Source organism: Triturus cristatus, chromosome 1_2, assembly GCF_964204655.1.
Source record: "Triturus cristatus chromosome 1_2, aTriCri1.1, whole genome shotgun sequence".
NCBI lineage: Eukaryota > Metazoa > Chordata > Amphibia > Caudata > Salamandridae > Triturus > Triturus cristatus.
This window is the reverse complement of record NC_140580.1, coordinates 971,989,621-972,012,905: the sequence shown is the minus strand read 5'-3', so window position 1 is coordinate 972,012,905 and position 23,285 is coordinate 971,989,621. Positions and strand designations below refer to the sequence as shown.

General features: G+C 44.4%; 1 protein-coding gene across 1 annotated transcript in view; it reads left to right on the top strand.

The window, feature by feature from the left end:
* The window catches only part of LRSAM1 (leucine rich repeat and sterile alpha motif containing 1), a 390,590-nt gene that overhangs the window by 203,612 nt on the left and 163,693 nt on the right, over positions 1 to 23,285 (top strand). The window contains exons 9-10 of the mRNA XM_085610452.1: positions 8,949 to 9,039; positions 13,106 to 13,236. Coding sequence (XP_085466578.1) covers positions 8,949 to 9,039; positions 13,106 to 13,236 — 222 coding nt within the window. The remainder of the gene's footprint in view (positions 1 to 8,948; positions 9,040 to 13,105; positions 13,237 to 23,285) is intronic.

The window sequence follows — 23,285 nt, the reverse complement described above, 5'->3', positions numbered from 1 at the left end:
CTGTCATCAATTTATTAGAACATACATGGAACTAAATATTATCAGAAGATCTAAATTTTCATTCTAATTTCCAATTCTAGTTACAATGTAAGGCGTATGAAAATCAATTGATAAATCATTTCTTACAGTTAAATATTTTTAGAAAATTGTGACTCGCCAGCACTACTCTATCCTCCCTAGGATGTTGACTCATGGTTGGAAATACCCGCCATAACTTACATCTTTGTTTTTCCTGCTACTATTGGATATTGTGCATCGTGCTATTGATCCTCACTTTTCTTCCTTCTCCCGCCTGCTACATGAGCGCTGCTCTTACTTTGGTTTTTTAATAATGTGCAAAATGTTAATAAAAACGATTTAAACAAAAAACACTTTTAGAAAATTGAATAGAGAATGCTGATATGTCTCGCAGTACTTATACACCAATGGGTTCTTCTACTTTGCGGGTAGGAGAATGATGGATACTTCCCATGTAAGATTGATAGTTGATATTAAAAATATGTCCGCCAGGAATGACGTACATGGTGGACAGGGTATCATTAAATGGTAGTGTGTAAAAGGAACCCGTGCTGGCAACCCTGTCTGGAAATGACCCTACTCTTACTAGTTAGAGTGAATTTTTGGGGATGAAAGTCGAATGCACGATTCAGTTAGGTTCTAAGAAAGTGGGCTGATGAGTGTGCAAACAGTGGTGAACGAAGAATATAAGAATAGAATGAAAACGAGGAAGGTAACAAACAATTTAGATCGTATGTGAAAGGAGAAATGTGAACGCATGTTTTTAAATATGGGCAAATATGATAGTAGAGAAACGCACATACACCAATTAAGGGAAGTATGTAACCAAAATATGGAAACTAAACAAGGAATACCGGTTGTTGAAACTAATGAGTCACATAGTTTATTACTTGGAAAACAAAACGGCTGAGAATGGAGGGATAGAGGGAAGCTAATAAAGGAATGCATTACTTGTACAACGATAGCAAGCAGGTATGAATGAGGAATGTATAAGAATTGAATCACTCGGGTGAATGTTCGAGTTTGAGTCAACACGTCATGTGCATAGGGGGATACCAGTTTCTTTGTGGAAAAGAGGAGCTCACGATGGGAAAGTATTTGGGCCAAAACACAATACAGCATTTTTTGTAAATCACATAGAAATTCGAGATGATAAATGACAGATAATAATTGTTGATTATGTATTTTTTATGATTTACAGTGACCCCTGATGAAGGGCACTCATGCCCGAAATGCATTGGTTATTTTATTGAATAAACGCTGCCTTTTATGAAGTTTGCTTCATTCGTGTTCTTTCAAGAGGTCCGGCTGGACACAGTTGGAACATTAGAAGTTTGGAAAATAGCATTTACACTCCGCGTGTGGATTCAGATGAGAAGTTGAAGAAAAGTTGGATAAAAAATATTATGAGTAAAAATGTTTAAAAATAAGGAATACCTGGAATATCGTGAAGGACTAAATTATCGCCAAGATGGCGCAACTTAGCTGTGCGATTGGGAGGGGCGAGATGATGCCCCATCACGAATGTTGTTGATTACCCCAGTGCCAAATGGGCATGGCACTTTTCCAGTCTGCACGCACTTATGGAATAAAATGGATGAGTTTGAAAAGTTTGATATATGGAGTGCATCCTGTCCCCATGACCTTTGTAGCATTCGATTTGCTGTCACATAAATAAATTCCTTCATTGATATTATGCCTCTGACTGGAGGTAGTACATTCCCCAAAGGCACTCTTTTGTTGGGGGTTTTAATATCTGACACACTTGTGTCTAGTAGAATGTTCTACTTGAATATTCACATCATAGAGGAGTAAATTTAATTAATATCAAAGTTTCAAAGATTTTTGGCCATCTTTTACATTTGGCTGAAATGAATAAAATTGTTGGCTTTCTCCACACAATGTATGAAATTATAATCTTTTTTTTGATACCCAACTTTATTAGGTTTTTGAACGGTTAAACTATTAATAGCACAGTGAGGCACATTACAGTTCATACCTTGTTTATGACAAGCAACCAGCAGTGGTAATAAATAGAAGAGATTTACAATTGAAAGACACTAGTGGGAAAACGTTAGAGGCATTGTGTCACTCCTATCAACCCACTTGACTCAGCCATTTACCCCAAATGTGTTCATATTTGGCCAGACAACCTGATATACAGTTTCTCCTGCATTATGCACCAGTCTAATCCTTTGTGCCACTGTGGCGCGGTGGGAGGTATGGCGCTTTTCCATTTTGTCACTATGTCCCATTTTGCAACCATAGTGGCCATTCCCAGGAACACTCGGTCTGCCTGGGAACCCCCTGAGCGTTCCAAACCTCCGAAGAAGAGGACCAAAGGAATATCCGGAACGTCCCACCCCAACACTGCACTGAGTTCAGCTGCTATGTCCGTCCACTGGGGCCTCTGTGCAGCGTGAGTAATCAGGGCTCTGAAGGAAACTAGCTCGGTGCAGTCTCGTTGGAGTAAGGTAGGCGTATTAAAGGTAGTAAGTTTGAATAACCTCAATTTGAACAATATAGTTATGACTGGGGGAGGAGTGTCATAATGGCATCACTCAAATTGTCATCCTCTAAGGGGCCCAGCCATCGCTCCCAGTACATCCGAAAGTGATGTAGTGTGTCTGATGTATTGTTAATGAGAGAACGATAGATCTGGGACACGCCTCCTTTTCCCAAGTGCTCCGATAAGGAGTTTAGATTTAGCTTCCAGTGGGCTGAACTCTGGGATAGATGTGTTTTCGGGGACATGGGTGGTGAGTGCATGCCTAAGTCACAGATGGTATGGCATTAGGGATTGGAGAGCTGTACAGCATAGCCAGGACCCAGGGGAACGCTAGGGATGTAAGCTCTAGTTGGAATGCTGGATCTGTCCACTCCCCTGAGAACCAGTCGTTGATCACCAGGAGTTGGGTTGCCAGGTAGTAGCAGAAGAGATAGGTCATTCCCAGGCCACCGTCATAGGGGGCACGTTGACAGTGGAAGAGAGCTAGGCGGGGTCTGTAGTTACCTCAAAGGAATGATGTGGCAGACTTTTCTAAAGTTCAAAACCAATGGTGTGGCAGATGAAGTGGTAGGTTCTGGAATATTTATAGAAATCGAGGAAGTATCAGCATTTTATATAGGGCTATCCTGCCCATTGGGTTCAGTGGAAAGAGTTGCCATCTACGCAGATCTTCCTTTCCTACTTAGCTCTCTTGGTCAGTGGATTAAGGTTAAGGAAACAAGTGAGATCTGGAAGGAGTTCTACCCAAATCCCTGGTAGCGGAAACTGAGGCCCTGAACCAAAATATCAGATTGCCATGCAACGCAGTCTTGGGAGTCATGCAGGAGTACCAAGGTTGACTTGGCAGGGTCACCTTGATGCCTTGCCAAAGAGCTCGAGAGCTTGGAGGCACGGAGGACCTGTTGCAGGATCTGCCAGGCAAAGCAGAACGTTGTCTGCATAAAGTGCGATGCGATCTTTGTATGTGTCCTCCCATTGCCATCCCGATATCTGGTCATTGCATCTAATGAGGCGTGCCAGTGGCTCAATTACCAGGGCAAGGAGGAGGGGAAGAGGGGACAGTCTTACTGTGTCTCTTTATGGATTGGAAAGATGTCGGAGAGGACACTGTTTATTAGGACACGAGTCGTAGGGTTAGAATAGAGCATGTGGAAAAGTCTGTGGAAAGGTGAACCAAAACCCGCCATTGCTAATGCCTTCTCCAAGTATCACCATTCCACCATATTGAAGGCCTTTTCAAAGTCTATAAATAGTAAGGCCAGGCTAGGCGACAATAAGTGGTGGTGGGCAAATGCTATGTGGAGGTGTTAAAGGCAGTGCCTACGTGCTATTGCAAGGCATAAAGCCGCATTGGTTTGGGTGAATAAGGGTTCTCAACACAGGTCTAAGGCGGGTGGCCAATGTCGTAGCATAGATTTTGACTTCGGTATTGATAAGTGAGATCGGGCAAATGTCGGAACAGCATGATGTTGTTTTTTTTAAATGACTGTGATTGTGGCCACATCAGTATCGGAGAGGAAGGTGCCTTTCTTTTCCGCCGCCACCGGGGCACCAAGATGTCTTTAAATGCCAAGTAATACACTACACGTCAGGGCCTGGAGTCTTCCCTGAAACCCCTGCTCAAATATTTCTTCAATCGATATAGGCTAGTCGAGCAGCTGGGTCTCAGTATGGGAACGTTGGGGGAGAGGCATCTCCTGTAGAAGTAGGGGGGTCTGGCTCCAGTTCCAAAGGCGAGGCTGGTGTATAGAGACATCGATAGTACCGGGCAAAGATCTGTACGATACCGGTAGGTACAAGTTAAATTTTGTACTGGGCATCTATTACTTCCGGTACTGTTCGCTTGGGGCCGAGAAGCAAGCCATTAGAGGAGTTTGCTGTTTTTATCGTCACATCCGTAGACCCCGGCTGTTGAGGTTCTCCACATTTGCTTCGCAGTTTAGAGGGAGTCCAAGCTGCCGGGATATGTCATACCGACCGCTCGTGGTTGTTGCTCTTTCTAGGCAAAGGGCTTGGGCCTCTAATCGGGAGAGGTGTTCACTTCATGCGTGGCTCTTTTTTGTAAAGTATCCCTTGGCGTAACCCCCGATAGTTGTCTTGTCGCCGCCCATAATGTGCCTGGTGACTGAACCATGCCATCATTAAGCTGGAAGTAAGTCTTAAGTTCCTCCCCCAGTGCTCGTTTGTAGGCTTTGTCTTGAAAAAAACAGGCATTAGGCTGCCATATGGGATGAAGAGCGCCTGCAGAAGTTCCCATACAGAGAAGGAGGGGAGAGTGATCAGAGATGCCTCTGGAAGAGGATTTGGAAATTGGTAATGGGACAGCAATCGGGGGCAGGCATAAATACGAGATTCATGCTTGACTGATTATGGTGGGCAGCAGTCGTATAGGGGTATTGGAGTTGTTGGGGGTTCCATGTCCTCCATACGTCACATAAACCAAATGCAGCAGCCTATTCTGAGAGGCATTTGGCACCCATATGGTTACAGACAGAGGCAGAGATAAGATTAAGTGTATGTCCTCATACACTCCCCGTTGGAGCTAGAAAACGTCCCTGGGGATAAAATGATGATCTTAAAATTGCAACAAATGGATTTCTGCAGAAGAGCATGGGTGGGTGGTTGACAACTTAAGGCTCACAATTAGTGTGAGGCTCCCACCACAAAACGTCTGTTATCAATTGTAAGTTCAGTGTAGTCAAGAAAGAGGAAAATGTTATAGAAATTGATACTGGGTGGTCCTTCCATACTTTGGTGTCCTTATTTAGGGAATTCACAAGGAAATGGAATGGTCACCCTCATCTGCCACCTCTAACATCTGTTTGGGTTACAATGGATCTCTTCACTTGGGCCTTGCGCAGTGGGGAGGTGTGCAAGTTGACAGCTTGTTGGCCTTGTTTTCCCCACCCTTTCCAGACCACGTGCATGGGCACTGAGCTGGAAACAGCAGCTGCAGGCACAGTCAACACTGGTAGGCTACGTTATGGCCATTTGTGTGTCGTGCTAATGTTTTAGGTGTATGGCTAAATGAGCTGAAGAGTTCAAGAGTTACCATCTTGAGTAATTAGCTTTTTTCAGCAATCAGTACTAATGTTAAAGTCACCTTAATGTGTAATCCTTTGTATCATCAGAGCTGTCTCTGGAGACGCTCTCACCATACAGACTATTGACAATGCCTCCCTTGCTTAAGGTATCTTCCCAGAAGCTCTCAAGACAGGCCAGATCCTCTCACTCCAAAAGAAACCTACACTAGACCCTGATGTCCTCACCAGCTGCCTGCCCTTCACTCACCTACTATTCATTGGCAAGTTAATTGGAAAAGTAATCTATGTTGAACTCCAAGATCACATTACAGGAATTGAAAAATCATAAAAGTTTTACTAGAATTGTAGGTCGAATAACTTCAACAATTTACTCAACCTAACTGGAATGTACTAGACCCGTAAACTGATCTCAAATTGTGTGATTATTGGCAAATATTTTAGTTTACAGAGTTGCCTTTTACTTCATTCTCACATACGAGTGCACCTTCAAATATGTGAGTTAATAAGAATCTAGCCCACATATAGTGTACACATGATCCCTGACTTGCTTCTCAGTTTACTGATAGCAATGCCACCAAGGCAGGGACATGAGTGTTTCTGGGTTCATGTTTAAACACTCACTTTTAATAAATATATTACTGAGGCATGATGTGATAGCGCATTGTCATTTACAGACAGTAGATTTCCAAGAAATGGCCAAAAACCTTCCCACTACCTTGCAGCTTCACAGATAAAACAATATAGTTTATTAACAGTAATCTCTGTAAATTGGGTTTCAGAAAACATTTTATCATTTGCACATCACCAAGCAAAGAGTTCTGATTTGTCTTTTCATCCTATTAAAATATTTTTTTCAGCACACAGAAGTACAAAGCATGGGCTTTCACAACTTCTGAAATATATGTTGACATATTTTTACAGTTTACTTATTTGCTATTTAAATGTGTGTTAGGAAAAACCCAATACCCTACAGCATTTCATTTCACACTGCGTACAGCAGGTCAGACAGTTCACTTTATAGAATCCTGAAACACTGCAGTTAGAGAAGGAAAAGTAATTGTAAACTGACTTCTGACCTCAGTCTCTGAACACAGAGCAAATATGACAAGATAAACATAAGATTTAAAGGCATCGCAATTGATCCTTCACTTTGACTGAACAAAATACGTGTTCCTTGTCAACTCGCCAGAACGGGGAGTAGGTCCTAAATATAGCAGATTTGATCAAATCTGACTTGCCATAGCAAGTGGGAGAGTAGATTTCTCGAGCCTGCATTAATGCTGACCTTCTCCTGCACAACTATCAATCTGACTTCAGATCGGCTGCAACACATACAACACTCCTTACACATCAAAGACGATGCCCTTGTGACTCCATATGCCCCCTGCCAACTGAAATTGATGCTCCTGTCAGCTTCTTTCTATACAGTTGACCATCCCACCCTTATATACACGCTGCAGTCTCATATGTGATTCACTGGCAATGTCCTTCAGTGGTTCTCCTGCCTTTCCAACCAACATCAGTTTGTTAACTTGGCTACCTATAGGTTTCAGAAGATCCCTATCACTTGCAGAGTCCCCCGTGGTTATATACTGTCCCATGGCATCTTCAACCGCTACATGGAGCTGCTTGGAGCTCTACTCACAGGTAGCAGCATCAAGATTCACCAATATGCCGATGATACACAACTCTACTCTCTCACCTGCTTCAGACAACACCCAGTGTCTGAGACAGTGCACATAATCCAGACCTGAATGTCCAGCTCAACCTAACCAAGACAGAATTCCTGTTATATGCCGAGAACAACAGACAAGAAATAGTACAAACCTGGCTCAATGGCAGCTTCCAACCCACACTTTAACTGAATACCAAATCACTTGGATTCACCCTGGATACTAACTTTATTCTCAAGGGACACATTGCCAAAAAACAAACACAACCTGGTACAAGCTAGCTCTTGTAAAGAAAGTGAAACTGTTTCTTTCAGAAAGCGACTCCAGGCCTGATGTTCAAGCCCTTGTGCTATTGCATCTGGATGGTGGTAACGCGCTGCTCCATGGCCTGCCACTCTGCACACTAGCTCCCCTGAAGGGTATCCTACACACCGCAGCATGTCTCCTTTAAGACCTGAAGAAATATGATCACATCACCCCCATCCTGATGGAACTCCATTAGTTTCCCCACTCACCATCTCCTGTGGGTCTTGGCACTGGCGTAACGAAAAGTGAGGGTGCCTCCCTGCACGGTACGTAGAGGGGCCCCCTCCGGGCTCAATCAGGAGCTCTCCGGCCAGAGTGCAGTGCCGAGAGGGCCCCTTGGAGCTTGGGCCCCCCCGCACTGCGGGGGCTGCGGGGGCCTGTGTTACGCCCCTGGGTCTTGGCACACCAGCTGCCAAGACGCCATCAGATTAAAGTGTTAAAAGAAAGGCAGCAGGCCTTTTCCATCTATGTACCCAGGATCTGGAACTACATCCCCATATCCATCAGGGCCGCCCCAACTTTGCTCCAACTTAGAGAGGAGTTGAAGAAGTACCTATTTAAAGAACCCTACATCAAAATGCACTGAGTCCACAAATCAGATAACTCTCCTGTCACTTGTTGAGGTTAGACCCTGTACAACGCTCTGCTGTCTTTTGGCTAGGTTTGCGTTGTAGAATTACTACCCAAGTACATATTTGCCTTTCCTTGAAGAGAAACACAATCTTTTGTTTTGCCATTATTTTATTTAACAGCTTATTGACTGGCCCTTTTATATCAAGATGCACATAGTAATTTTCTTTCTGTTCAACTAATTTTGTGAATTTTAGATTGATCTCAAAATTACGACTTGTTGGACTTGTTCCATTATTGCTAGACTTAAACGCAAATGGGTGTTTAGCCTTAAATAGTTTTAATCACCACAAGTTTTAATTGCACTGTTTTTGTTTAAGGAAACACACGTCATTTTTTTAAATCATGTATGATGTTTCCAATAAGCTGCTGCTTTTATATTTTGTTTGTGCTTTTCTGACTTGTTTGCATTGGTCCTAAATGTGAAGCTGTTAAGTGTTTACTAAATGACACATGGATTTTTTTGTCTATGAAGTACAAAACGGTTTAGGGAGTTTGTGATTAGATTAGGCAAGATTTTATGCTTGGTTTGTATTTCAGCTGGTACTGGGTCAGGTATTCTTACTTGTTCTCTGGAATGATTGCTTGGCTACCATGGTGGGATTTCCAGCCTCTGGTGGCATTAGCAGTTCTGTGAAAATTATGTTAGCATATACGAAACATCCCTGCTGCCTCTGTCTTATGATTTCTGTTCTTAATCATCGGATCATAATTTGTACTTAATGTTTTCATACATTTGATGGAAATGTGTTTTTTGTTTGTTTACAGACCTTGACTCTTGATGCTGCTATTATGACCTATCCTCCACCTAGCGTGTGTCTTAGTGGCACAGAATCCATCCAGCAGTTCCTGTGTAAAGGTAACCGAAACAGAGCGGAGGCTTTTAGTCCAAAATAAGATGTTTTTAGTGGTAGTGTTGGGATGTGATAAGAAACTGAAGAGGAGAGGCATCAGGAATGTCAAACAAGTGAAAGCAATGCATGGAGGTTGTAAGAACCTTTTGAGGGACAATAAGCTGCCGTTCTAGAGCTGCTCGTTGTGAAGCAATATCAGGGAACATGGAGATGACAGATTATAGTGTAGTTCCTATTTCCCTAATAGGCTCTGCGCATTGGAATAATATACCCTATAGATTTGGCATAGGACTGAGGTCAGTATGCCCCTATCGAGTATATTAAACTTAATTAATTTGTGCGAGCTAACTCAGAGGCCAATAAAAACTCCTTGTAAACAAGTAGGGAGTAGTTTCTGGCAACCGCATAAATATCCCTTTAGAATCGGAACACTCTCAGAATCGTGGAAACAACAGATAACATGCTTAGTTTCTTCAGAGTTACACAGAAAGAATAGACGGGCGTTTCAATAAAAGGATTTATTGAACAGTCTTGTTTCTCGTGTAAGAGATATGAGTTGTTACAATCGTAAGACAGTATGCAAGATATATTATGTACAGCGTAAGCAGTAGAAAGAAATAATACTGCGCTAGCATTATCTTTCAGTTATGACGCATATATTCATATACATAAATTACATAAGCTAAAGATGCTTCTCTAACTAGTTCTACCCCAGTGTACCTAACCTAAGTGTAGTACAAGGTAAGAAGTAGGTGATGTGGTAATATGGTATGCTATAGTCTGGTATGCCAAGAGTCCCTCTAGGTTCTAGTCAACTCCATACCTTGAGAATGAGAGAGATGGGAATCTCGTTCCGGGTCTCGAAATCTAACACCTCGAGAAGGGAGACAGAACACTGGAAGCTGGATTCTCTGCGAGCAGGGATAACAGCGTCTCTTATCTGTGCGTCGGGCCAGGACACGGGCTCCTCTAAAGTCGAGGTCTCCTTCTACTTGCTTGGGCAAGGGAAGGTATATTTATACCTGGTTAGGTGCCTTGGAATGTTAGCATTGACGTAAAGTCGGGCAGAGGACGACGTAAGGAATGAACCCTTAAGGAATAGCAGTTCATGCATAATAAATGAGTTCTTGGAGAAATCAATAATCCTGTGCTAGGGGAACTCCCAAGAGCTTAAGGGTCTGGTTTCTAAGAACTTGTGACGTTGGGGTGGACGGATGTAGGTGACCATGCCTGTATTTGGATAGCATGGCTAATGCCTAAATAAGGACTGGGATCTTAAGCCTATATAAGGGCAATGCGAATTGTGCCTAAATAAGGACATGTTTCAGGAAAACCTATACACTGACACCTAAAGCGGAATACAACAAGATAACAGTAGAGTGGGTTGTGATGATTACATTTGACATATGAGGGCATACGTCGTGGCAAGAATCTATTAGAAACCACAGAGGAAGCTGTGATTGGCAGAATAGCTGCAGGCCTTGATTAGTCTACAACAAACGAGTTCAAGGCAGCTGTCTAGGACACCACTAGTGGAGGGTTCCTATTTTATTTAAATATGACTTCTTTATCATGGTAGGAGACAAAATATTGTCTGCATGCAAGTACCCCCAGTCAGTTGCTTCCATGTGTCTCTCATAGGATTTTTTGATTTAATATTAATGAATTGAAGTATTTAGCTAGTGCAATTTTAGGTAAAGGTAATACATACTGGAAATACAGGTGTGCATAGAAGATATCCGGTACAGTAGAATGGGATAACTAATTTCTCACAGAGTAGATTTAAGATCCAAACAAATGCTAAGGTGGGTAGGGATTGTTACATTGTAGATGTTGAAGATGGGAAAAGTGGTATGTTTTGAGTGCTTTGTGAATGTCTAATCTTTATGTAACCAGGCCGATTTTCTCTGATAGTGTGCTCCTAAGCCTGGAGCTAGAGGGGCAGTGTAGGACTGTTTATTTGGCTTGCTTTGCCTCCAGAGAACACCATTTATTGACAGATTACCCCTTGAATAAACTCAAGCAAGGACATGGGTGGTTAGTGGTCGGGCAGGCATTAGCTCTGGTGGCGCCCGGTGCGACAATCTTTTTTGCCGCCCCACCCCCTCCCAATGTGACCTCCTCAGATCCTCTCACCAACACCCGGCAAAAATGCCCCTCATCTCGCCAAAGCCCCCCCTCAAATACATTTAATTTGTTTTAAAGTGCTGGTATTGGCTGGCTTTACTAAACCACTCTGCAATCCTCACAAAATACAGATCTGTTTTTTTATCTGCAGGCATATTATCCCTTTCTCTTAGGAACATTATTCACAAGAGTTATCATGACATTTTTATTGCTGACTGAAAGCTAGAGGCACGGGGAACTCTGCAGCAGGTGCTTTTAAATCATACGTGATTACAAAACGCAGCACCCAGCCCCCTGAGGTCAGTGCCCTCCAGATCAGCCCCCAGTGCGGCTGCACTGGTCGCACCTCCCTAAAGCCGGCCTTGTTGGGTGGAGATGAACATCTCTCTAATGAAACCTTTTGGTAATTCATGCCTGAAAATCTATTTGTCAGGTAACAAGTCATGCCCTCTCTAGAGTGTCTGTTGGACTGCGGCTATAAAAAGATCCTCTACACTTTTACTTCCAGCGATGCATAGTTACTCACACAAACATAAGATGCAAGTCTTTCTGCTCAGATCCCTGCTTCTTCTCATGTATTCCCCTTATACACTTATGTACAGTATGGCGTACAGGATGACCCATCAGTTTTTAAGGACTTCTATTGGTTTCCCCAAAATGGAACCATTGTTCTCAGATAAAGTTCTCACTGATTTTTTTATGTTAGTCTCCTTATAAATCCTGGTACCTGTGACAGAAGGTTTGCACCACTGCCGATTTTCTCCTGTTCTTTGATTGTAGAATCGCCATTTTATGCGCCGCTGCAATTACTGCACCGTTGTCTGTTCCTTAATTAGGACACTTGAACAGGCTGGACGCTTGATGATCCTATCAATGGAACTATATTACTGAATCAATGAGAAACTTCAAAGATCCTTAACCCATTGTGAATTTTTGGTCCATCATCACTTTATCTGCCTATAGTTAAGGAATGTGATTCAAAGTGAACTAACATCTATCCTTGCTTCGTGGGTCAAATGGGGATTATCTTTCACTTTTTCTCACTAATTCCAATAAAAACATAGCACTAACCCAGACAGATTATGTGATGTTGACACTATTTCCTGTTGGGGCTGGCTCTGGTTTCCCTCTCCTTTGAGGTGCAAGAGTGAAAGATGCAGGTCCATCTGCTTCAAATCTGCATATTGGGGAGTGCATTTGTTCCACACTGTAGAAAGCAAATGCTTCTCAACTAAATCCGGTTATCCATCCTGGCACTGTGCGTATCTTCATCATCCTTGCAGCCGTTATGTTGTCTGCTCTGCAGTGAGCAAATGTACTCTTCTCTGAAATGGATGGAACATTCCAGCTCAAGCACAGGTGGTTCTGCAGCTTAGTTTTTGCTTTGCGCTTGGAGTCAGAGCATTATTTTCTCAAGACCCAACTGAGGTACGTATGATTACACTTACGAACAAGTCTCCTGGGGGGTTCGCTGCTTTGACTCCATGATCTGCATATGCAGGCTAGTGGAACCCGGTACTACAACTCTTAAACGTGACTTTATATACTACTCGATGGCTTTGCCCTTAGAAATTATAAGTGCAAATGTAAATGTCATGAATTAGTTTGATATCATTATTGCTAAAAACTAATTGATTAGATATTAAAGGAAAAGTGTGCTCTTCAAATTAAAAAATATGCATTATTTATCTGACTGGTAAAATTTGCCCGAAGAATACCAATTTTGTTGAGTAGATATGTAATAATAAGCCAATAAAAATGTCAGCAGTAAGCAAAGTCTCTGTCTTTGTGAAAAAAAAATCTTCTCAGACGTTAATGGTTCCAAAAATATAGCTTAGCTGCACAAGTCTATTTACTATTTCCTTCCACCCTTTTTATTGATCTTCTAGTTTCATTGCTTACAAGTGCTATTGCTTGCTTTGTCTAATTTGGAATCTTTTACAGAGTGTGGGATTGAGTACTGCCCTCCCTCGCAGTATCTGCTGTCCGTCCTGGAAAGCGATGTGGTAGATTCTGCTTCTGACTGTGTTGATGGGACTTTCTCCAGGTGCATGAGAGAGGAGTCAGAGTGGCAGGTCAGACACTATAACTTTCATTATATTCACTCATGTGACTAAATTGTATTCACTCTTGTGACTAAATAAACATTATTCTGGAAAATGCCTTGACCATTTATGTGGCACACTGATAACTTGAGAGTGCTTCAACAGGGGTGGCAACATCCTAACAAAGCTATCTGAAAAAATTATAAAGAAATAGGAAACACACAAGTTATCATTTTAAAAACCATACATGTTTTTTGCATTTCGGGATATTTTATATGGATGATTACTTAGATGGTTGTTGTTAAAGTATGTGCCTCCCTCCTGCTTGCATTTTGCCATCTGACTGCATGTGTTTTATTGGTCATTACTTATTCAACTTTTAATGTGTAGTTGATGAGTGTGCTACGTTTGAAACAAGTACTAACATATTGTCCAATTTACCCATTACCATGCGCAAGAGAGCCTTAGTGAAGAGTCCAGGATGTCCTACTTTCCATAGCTTACTGCAGCATCCATTTTCTTGAGTACATGGTGCTAATGTAAATGACTTGGATGATCCTAATGATGCTCAGAATGTTGTGGGTAAAACAAAATGTAACAACTAAAACACAAGTCTCGGTGAGTCCTGTGGAGTAGGCAACATAGCATGATGTATATATTTAAGTCTAATTGGTCGCACACTGCTCCACCTACCAAGCGTGTTACCCCAATGAAAAGTGATCCCTGAGGTCAGCGTCGGCGAGTACGCCTATGCCCGAGTCATGAATGCAAGTATGAGTAGCGTTTGCCATCCCTGGACACGTGTTTCGAGGTAGTTGCCTCTTGTCAGCAGGGAGTAGGAAAGTGTGTGGGGTTGCTGTGTAAGCTGCTAAAATCGTTATCAGGTAAATACCTCTCGTAGCGCGCAGGGCGTACACCATGAGCCCGTCGGCTCCACCGGCTCAAGGGAGCCTGAAAATAAACTTAAGTCTAATTGGTCGCACACTGCTCCACCTACCAAGCGTGTTACCCCAATGAAAAGTGATCCCTGAGGTCAGCGTCGGCGAGTACGCCTATGCCCGAGTCATGAATGCAAGTATGAGTAGCGTTTGCCATCCCTGGACACGTGTTTCGAGGTAGTTGCCTCTCGTCAGCAGGGAGTGGGAAAGTGTGTGGGGTTGCTGTGTAGGTGGAGCAGTGTGCGACCAATTAGACTTAAGTTTATTTTCAGGCTCCCTTGAGCCGGTGGAGCCGACGGGCTCATGGTGTACGCCCTGCGCGCTACGAGAGGTATTTACCTGATAACGATTTTAGCAGCTTACACAGCAACCCCACACACTTTCCTACTCCCTGCTGACGAGAGGCAACTACCTCGAAACACGTGTCCAGGGATGGCAAACGCTACTCATACTTGCATTCATGACTCGGGCATAGGCGTACTCGCCGACGCTGACCTCAGGGATCAATTTTCATTGGGGTAACACGCTTGGTAGGTGGAGCAGTGTGCGACCACTTAGACTTAAACATAGCATGATGTAGTTCCCTTTTCATAAAGTAAACAAAAAAGTGATTAATAGAATGCTTGAATTAATCTCATCCATTGGTAGTTACTTGGGGCTCCATCCAGTCCACCGTTTGTTTGCTTATCATGCCACCTCAGATTAGAACCAGTCATATGCAAACCAGCCGTGCTCCTGCACCAGTTGGAACAGTCCTGCCCGAACTGCCAAGCAATTCCTCTCTGACCCAGAAAACAAGCAACCTAAGACCGGATTTGCCTTATTTGGAGCTCTTAAGTTAGGGGCAGCTTCAAGTTCCAGTGGCACAGTGAGCACGGGACCTATGTCATTTTTTTAAATGAATGTCGTAAAAAATGTTCAAAACAGAGACCAATTTAAGGATACCCTTTGTGGTTTGATGTTGAATTTCTTTATTTGTATCAAACTCCCTGTAAGAAACTGGCTCTATATATACTGCACCAAAGTGAGGTACAGTGTGTATAGAGTCCAAGGGTCTCCAGAGGTTTGGCAGAGGTTAATGTTAAATAGAACCTTACTCTCTAAAGTGGTAGCTTGGTCAGTAAGGCAGTATCAGAGGACAGTGTAAAGCATTTGGTGTACACACTCAGTCAGCAAATGGTCTCACACACTCAAGAACTGAACTCTAGGCCAATTGTTTTGTATAAAAAAAATATACTGTTGTTTTATTTCTAGAACCAAGCAAGCCTGGTACAGGTAAGCATATAAATACTTTGCAGTAGTAATTTACTTGTTTGAACACAGTTCAGAATTGCAGTATAACTGGTACTGGTTTTGATTACAGGTTTAAGAAAGCAGTTTGCAACACATTGCAGGTATAGTACATTCAATTGAATGGGCTTTTTAAGTAAAATGCAGTTAATTACTTTTCAGATTACTTTTCTAACCACAGGACTGGATCCTAGATTCAGCCCTGGGACATTTCCTGAAAACAGGTGAGTAAATGCGTTTTGGTTAAAGGTATGTTTTTAAGGAATATTATTGTATTTCAAAAGTTGACAGTTCGAAACTTTTTCACATAGAATCACCAATGTTATCCTATGGGAGGAAATTCACTTAGCAGGTAAGTTACTTTTGCGTTACTTTTGTAATCCAGTGCTGGACTCCTAGATTCAGCACTGGGACATCTACTTAAAAGAGGTAAGTAATTACGTTTTTGCAGTTTGTACGATTTTTAAAGAATGTTCTTGTATTTCAAAAGTTGAGACAAAACTTTTTCACAAAGAACCCCCATTATTATCCTATGGAAGGAAAGTCAATTCACAGGTAACTTACTTTTTAGTTACTTTTCTTACTCATTGCTGGACACCTGGGTTCAGCACTGGAACCTTTCCTGAAAACAGTTGAGAAAATTCGGTTTGGTTATTTGTGCGATTTTTAAGGAATATTCTTAGATTTCCAAAGTTGACACTTTTTGGGAGAAAAAGTGTCAATGTTATCCTATGAGGAAAAATGAGTTATCGGTCTCGAGGTAAGTAATCGGTCTTTTGAGTTAGGGTTCTGCGGTTAGACTCGGGGGTCCCCCAGGGTCCGTGATGCACTGTTGTTGTACCCCCAGTGGCACTAGGGCGGCCAGGTGCAGAGTGTTGAGGCCCAATGTTATCCTATGGAGGATATGGGGCTCCGGTTGATGGCGGCTGGCAAGCAGGCCACGGGGTTGTGGGAACAAAGCTCCTAGACTTAAGTTCAGGGCAAGTTGGGGACCAAGTTAGCACCAAAGGGGCACCCTCAGTGACGCTAGGGCAGCCGGGTGCAAGGTGCTGTTTTGAGGTCGGGTGCCCTGTTGATTTCAATGGAGATTCTCCAGGACAAAAACACTGCAGTCTCGGGGACGAAGATCTTACAGGACTGACCACCACTTTGAGGGGTAAGTTGGGATGTAGAGGGATGGTTAGGCACCTCTGGGTTGGGCACACAAGGCCGTGGGGCGACTGGTGCAGGGGTGCTTTTGGACGTCGGATTTTTTTACCCGCTCTGGTCGTGGTGGGGGGGAGGGGGGGAGGTCTCCTGGATTGAGGCTGCAGGCGTCGTCTGGAGGCTTGAGGTAGGTCAGGGGTCGCCAGATCTCGGGTCAGGATCGCCGGTTCTCGGGTCAGGATTGCCAGGGGGACCTCCTCATGGTGTTTGTTCACTGAAACACCGGCCGGGCTCGGTGGGTGCAGAGTGTGCTGGATTCGCGGGTCCTGGCTGGCACCAGAAGCTGCAGTTTAAACACGTCCGGTGTTCACGGGATAAACAGCTTGGAAAGTAAATGCAGTCAGGTCCTCCGGGGTTTCTGAGGTTGCTGCCACTGGACACGCCGGGGTTTTGCAGGAGCAGGTTCGAGGGGAGACAGGCCTGTAGGGCTGGGGCCAAGTCAGTGGGCGTCGTCCTCTTGTTAGCTCTGCATGGCTTCTCGTCCTTCTTCTTCTTCTTCTTTTCTTGTGGTTGCTGGATCTGAGGAAGGAAGGTCCAGGGTGCCCCTAAAAACTAAAGTTAGGGGCGTTACAGGTAGGTAAAGGGCAGGGACTAATGGGTCCCTTCCCTGGGGTGGGTACACCCCCTAGTCTGCCACTCTCCAGTGGGAGGGGGGCAGGAGCCTGTCCCTGGTTGGCTGGGTCCCCCCATCCGCAAGATGGCGAGGACTCGAGGTTGTGCTTCACCTCGCCTCCCCCACCTTAGGGGTGGAGTTGGCAGAGGTGGGCACACCTCTCTTCCTCACTTGTTTTTCCCGCCGGTTCTCCCGCCCCAAGTGGGGGGGGTAGAACCAGTGGGGATCAGTTGCTGAAAGCAGCAAATGGTCAGGAGAGGAACCCTGCCCGTCCTGGGGGAGGAGGCTTGGCACCTCGTCCCAGGATGTGCATTGTTACAGGCCCCAGAGAGCAGCAGGCTCTAAATCCAGGGGTCCAGAAACATGTCTGGTGGTGGCAGCCTGCGCAGCCGCTCAGTCAGGTCACTGGTAGTTGGTCGTTTTTCAGGGGGCATCTCTAAGATGTCCTCTGTGGTGCATTTTACATTAAATCCCACACTGGCATCAGAGTGGGTTTAATGTGCTGAGAAGTTTGATACCAAACTTCCCAGTCTTCAGTGCAGCCATTATGGTGCTGTGGAGTTCGCAATGACAACCTCCCAGCACCATATACTCTTAATGGCAGCACTGCACTTACAGGGCCAAGGAATGGACCTGGGCACTGTAGGGGTACAAGGCTCATGCACCTGTACCCTCACCACTGGCATAGGGCACCCAGCTAGAGGGGTGACTGATGTATGCCAGGGCAGTGGTTTGTGGGCTTGGCACACAGGGATGTGTGCCATGTCGTCTCTTTGTTTTGTTCTGCACCCAGACACTCAGCCTGCAAAGGCAGTGTGTCTGTGCCAGGGTACGGGGCCTCTAAGGGTGGCACAATTGGTGCTGCAGCCCTTAGGAGCTTTCTCTGGTCACAGTGCCCTGGGTACATGGGGTACCATTTACCAGGAACCTACCTGTGGCCAGACCTGTCAATTGGGTTTTGTTTTGGAGAAAGAACACAGGCCCTGGGGTCCTGATTGGCAGGGCCCCAGAGCACATCAAGTCAAAGAGCATCAGTAGTCTGGCAACAAAAAAAAAGAGGGGGGGTTTACTGCAACAGAAACCCACTTTCTCACACTCCCTACAATTATGTGCTAAAGCCTGATGTTTACAGCAACTGGAGATGCAGTAAAAAAAGCCTAACAGGATGAATGGACCTGCATAAGCATGACTTCTGAAGGACAAGGGTGCCCCAAAGCGGTCTTTCTACCAAGAGACTGGTTACATTGAGGCTTTTAAACTGGTGGCTGATTTCACACCTTTATCCCACAGAAAATGCATCTCAACATGTAAATGCTTAGAAAGTATATGTTTGTGGCATATACACATGCTCTGCATATTCCTGACATCTAGTGTTGGGCTTGGATGTGTACAACTTGCTTTTCTTCGAATAAGTCTTCGAAGTCGCAAGGTATAGTGACTCCTCCAATGACTGGTAATGTGCATGGGCATCGACCCCATCGATAGATTGCTTTCTTCCGCCATTGGTTTTGGACGTGTGTCGGGAAAGCTCTGAGTTGACACCTCATGCTGCTTTTTCACAAAACCATTGTGTTTGCAACAGTTTTTTCAACTCTGTCCTGGTTCCATCCTTTCCCTGTCTGAGATCTCTTCGATGCTATGTTCTGGGCCTCGGTTCACCTCAGACCCTTCCCTTGGTCAGCTGCACCTGAATGTGCAGTTCATAATGGATAGGACTCACTTCCAGTATTGTCTATAGTGCCTCTCAAAATACTCGTCAGGTTTGTAACCGCTGCTTGTCCCGGGAGCACGATCAGTTCTACTGCCAGACGTTCCAGTCCAAGAAGACCCTCTAGTACCGAGGACTTGCTCAATGCAAGATGGCACAGTGTCAAGATGAGGACACCCCCAACATCTTTGGAACGACATCATAGGGTAAATGGGTGCTTCAGTCTACGCTGGCCAACCAGAGACCTTCAGCCCAGAGTCAAATTCTCCATCGAACTCTGATGCCAAAGATCAACTGCCCCTCTGATCCAACACCGGAAAACGTCAACCGTGAGCCCTGTGTCCCACAACCCAAAACAACCGGTCAACCACCCTCCCTCATGGGGTTGGGCGTTGAGCCCGCTACTAGCCAAACAGCCTTTGCTGCGTCACTGCATCCAGGCCATGGCTGACACCGACACAAGGCTTCAGAGTGGACACAAATTCCAATCACTCCCAATAAAAGAATAAGATGTCTTCAGTCATTAGAGACATGACAACAATAATAGCCCTAGGCAAGGAAGAAAAGGTCAGGTAACAAATACTGTCTTGAGTAGCAATTTCTTAATTCAGAAAGATCCAACAATTCCAGGTTCTTCCCTTAGGGGTACCTACGGCTCCCAAAATCTTTACCAAATGCCTTGCAGTGGTAGCCTCTCATCTCAGGAGGAGCAGCAGCCACGTTTTCCCATTTCTCGATGACTGGCTGATCAAGAGTGCAAGCAGACAGCAGTGCTTGGCCCACACCCTCGATCTTAATCACGATCTTGGATTCCCCATCAATGTAGGCAAGTCCTTCACATACAGCACTTCATAGTGACAGTTCTAAATTCGGTCACTGGAAAGGCTTATCCCTGCCCCGCCCGGGTCCAAGCTTTCCAGGTTCTGCTGCCTCTTTTCCAGCCAGGTCACATCAGTCAGGACAGTAATGTGCCTCCTTGGCGTGATTGGCATCGTTCCCTATGCATGGTTACACATGCGTTTCCTTCCGGAGTGCCTGGAGACACAGTGGTCTCTGAGAAGATCTAATGATAATTAGGACCAACACCCTTCACTCTCTGCATTGGTGGAACAGCAACAGCCTGTTGCAGGGCAGGCCCTTTCCAGACCTGGTTCCCCAAGTGACCATCACCACGAACGCCTCTCACTGAGTGGGGGTGCATTTCAAGGATATGTTCATTCAAAGCATGCGGTCACTCATTCAAAAGACCTTTCACATCAATTATCTGGAACTACTGACCGTCCAATTTTGGCTCTCAAAACCGCCTTCTGCTACGTCCATCACAAAACAGTCCTAGTCAAAACAGGCAACATGACTGCCATGTACTATCTTTTGAAACAAGGGGGCATTCATTTTCCCAGCTCTGCGGTAGCGTGGGACATTTGACATTGGGTAATCCAATACAAAGTACATCTTCTAGTAGAGTACCTGCCGGTGGCATACAATGACTTCGCAAACCTGCTTAGCAGGATGTGGCATCATGTGCACGAGTGGGAAATCCTCCCCAAATACTGCTTCTGTACTTCAAGCATTAGGAGGTTCCCCATTGTAGATCTGTTTGCTACTGCTGAAAACTCCACATGCCCAAACTTCGCCTCCAGTTTTCCGCACCCACAGTCCAGGGGCACTGCACTATGGATTAACTTGTCAGGGGTATTTGCCTACGCTTTTCTGCCTCACCCATTTCTTTCTTACAAAGGTGGTTTGGAGGCTTTTTTTAAGCTCCACGCTAACAAAGAAGTGTTTAGAACTAACCCGAAGTTTCTGCCCAAGATGGTGTCCCCTTTCCACCTCAACCAGTCAATTGAGCATCCTGACTCAGTAGTAGAGAGAGCCCTTCACACAATAGTAAGTAAGCAAACCATTGCAAAAGTCTACAAAACATTCAATTTGAAAGATACATTTTCAAATAGCAGATTAAGGTATGTGAAAAGTTGGTACCCAAGATGGTGCAAACAAAATGCTTTAAAGTGCTGCTTGCTCCCGGCATGGGCAAAGGTATGCAGGCTTTGTAGAGCTTGCTTGTGAGTTCAACTAGGAGCCAGGATAGCACAAGGGTGTGATGCAAGTGTCCTCTCTTCGGCTAGCAGCCTGACCATTATTCTTTGGTTATCACCAGACCTCACTCTGTGCTTTTTCCAGCTTGCTTATTTTTTGATCAAATCTGTTAAATATTTCGTAAAGCAGCAGTTCAATATGGGGGGTCATTCAGTTTTAGGCAGGCTATAACAGCCTGTCTACATTTTCAAATCCCTTTTGTTTTAAATATATGTTTACAGAGATGACGCCTGTTGATGGTTATTTCACAGCAGATACATATGAGATGGAGAAGATCTTCCGAGATGGAATCACACAAGCAGCAACCTCCATTACCAATTTGCTACCATGCTGGTTTTTGCACTTCGGTTGGAAGACAACCCAGACGGCACTGCAACAGCTTTAATTTTAGATGGAACAGATATGTGCAGTTCAAGTATTTTGCCCGCTTCAGCTACGAGTAACTGTTTACTATCCAGGTGTGAGATCTTTTCACGAGCTTGTCTTTGTCCTTTGGTATGGAAACTATAGCCATTACAATGTTAGCTGTTATTTAAAGATGTTAGATGTGACTGATAACTCCCATAAGTTACCAAGCTGTAGTTTTGCTAAAGATTGGTCTAGGTACTCTTGAAATTCACTGCTGTTGACATTGCCTGTGTTGGAAATTGTGGACCACAGGATGTTATTCGATGTGTTGGTTTCCAAGTGTTTTATCTTAAAACAGCACTTAACGATTGTACCATGCCTATTGATTGTTTGCCTCAGAAGTCCAAACTCTAAGCGTATTTGGCTTGGAGATGAACTGTGTGCTAAGTTAAAGACTTGCTGATATATCTCTGATTGAAATGTATCCAGTAGGGCTGCATAACGACCATGGAGGGCTTCGCTGCCCTAGGTGATGGTTGGCAGGACGTTAGTAAAGGCACTGCTCTTACTTGTGATTAATCGCAGCTGTTGATTAAAAGTTCCCTTGTCCTCCAGCTGGACACCTAGATATTTATATTCTTTCACTATGTCCGGGGTGTGTGTGCACTTGTCCAAGTATGTGTTCTTCTAAATGGCCTTACTGTCCATCATCAGCTTTGTTTTATTTCTGTTGATGACTAGGTTGTTTGGTGTGGTGTGCAGTTGCAAGGTGTTGATCAGCCTTTGCAGGCTTACTTTGGTTTGACTGCGCAAGACCATGCAGTCTGGATAAAGTAAGTCCAAAACAAAGTGCAAACAAGACATGGGGCGCAGCTGTAAGTTGCATCTAGGACTGGTGAAAGGTCATCCATAAAAAGATTGAAAAGCTATGTGGAGTTGTTAGTATTATCCTCTTAGATTCTGCCAAGGCAGTCAATTCCTGGAGTACAAGAGTCCCAAAATGTTTTGCTTCATTATCTAGTAGGGCGAATGAGGCAATAGTTCTCTGGTAGGGTCTTGTCCCCACTTACGCCCTTCCCCCTGCAAATTGTAGAAATGACTGAGCTCCACCACGAGTCTGGTGTGTTTCCGGTGGAAATTGCATTTGAAAGAGATGCCAGCTTTCCAGCCCAATACTGCGTGTCAGTTTTGTGAATGTTCTGGGGCATCCCATTGGGCCCGGGAACACCGTCTTTCCTTCCTATTTTGAATACTCTTACGATTTCTTGTTAAAGAGGACAGTCTTCGACTAGGTTGAAAGCAATGTAAGAGGCTATGCCCGAGGCAGATTTACCTTTAGATGTGGGTGCCCTGTGAAGGGGCAAGGGGAGCTGCAGGTCTGTGGTGGAAGAGGAGTCTTTATCTGATGTCACAGCTTTGTGAGGAGCCATGTTCTGGTTAGGTGAGCCTTTCAATGCTGGCTGTCTATAAATAGGGCCTGGGCTTGCTGATGGCAGCGGTGTAAGCTGTGACTCCCAGAGGGTGGCGGATATTGGGTCTTTTGCTGCCAATAAATGTTTTTGGAGGAAGGCTGTCCAGCTCTTTTCCCTAATAGGGATATACTTAGGGCCTGCCGTTGTCAATTTAGATTGTTCACAGTTGACCAAAAGCTTCTACAGCTGGTCGCTTGCTGTCATAGTACAACTTTGCCCAGAAAGTGTTTGTTTCTTTTCTATTATCTGCCCAGATGGTCTTCCTATATTCTTTTTTTGCAGATCTTAAAATTTCTAAGCTAATCCCAGTTTTGTTCCTTCCGCTCCAAGCAACCCTCATTACCTGGTTTAACTTCTTCTTAGCCAGGTGGTAGGCCAGTGAACTTGTTTTCAACTTTGTCAGTTTC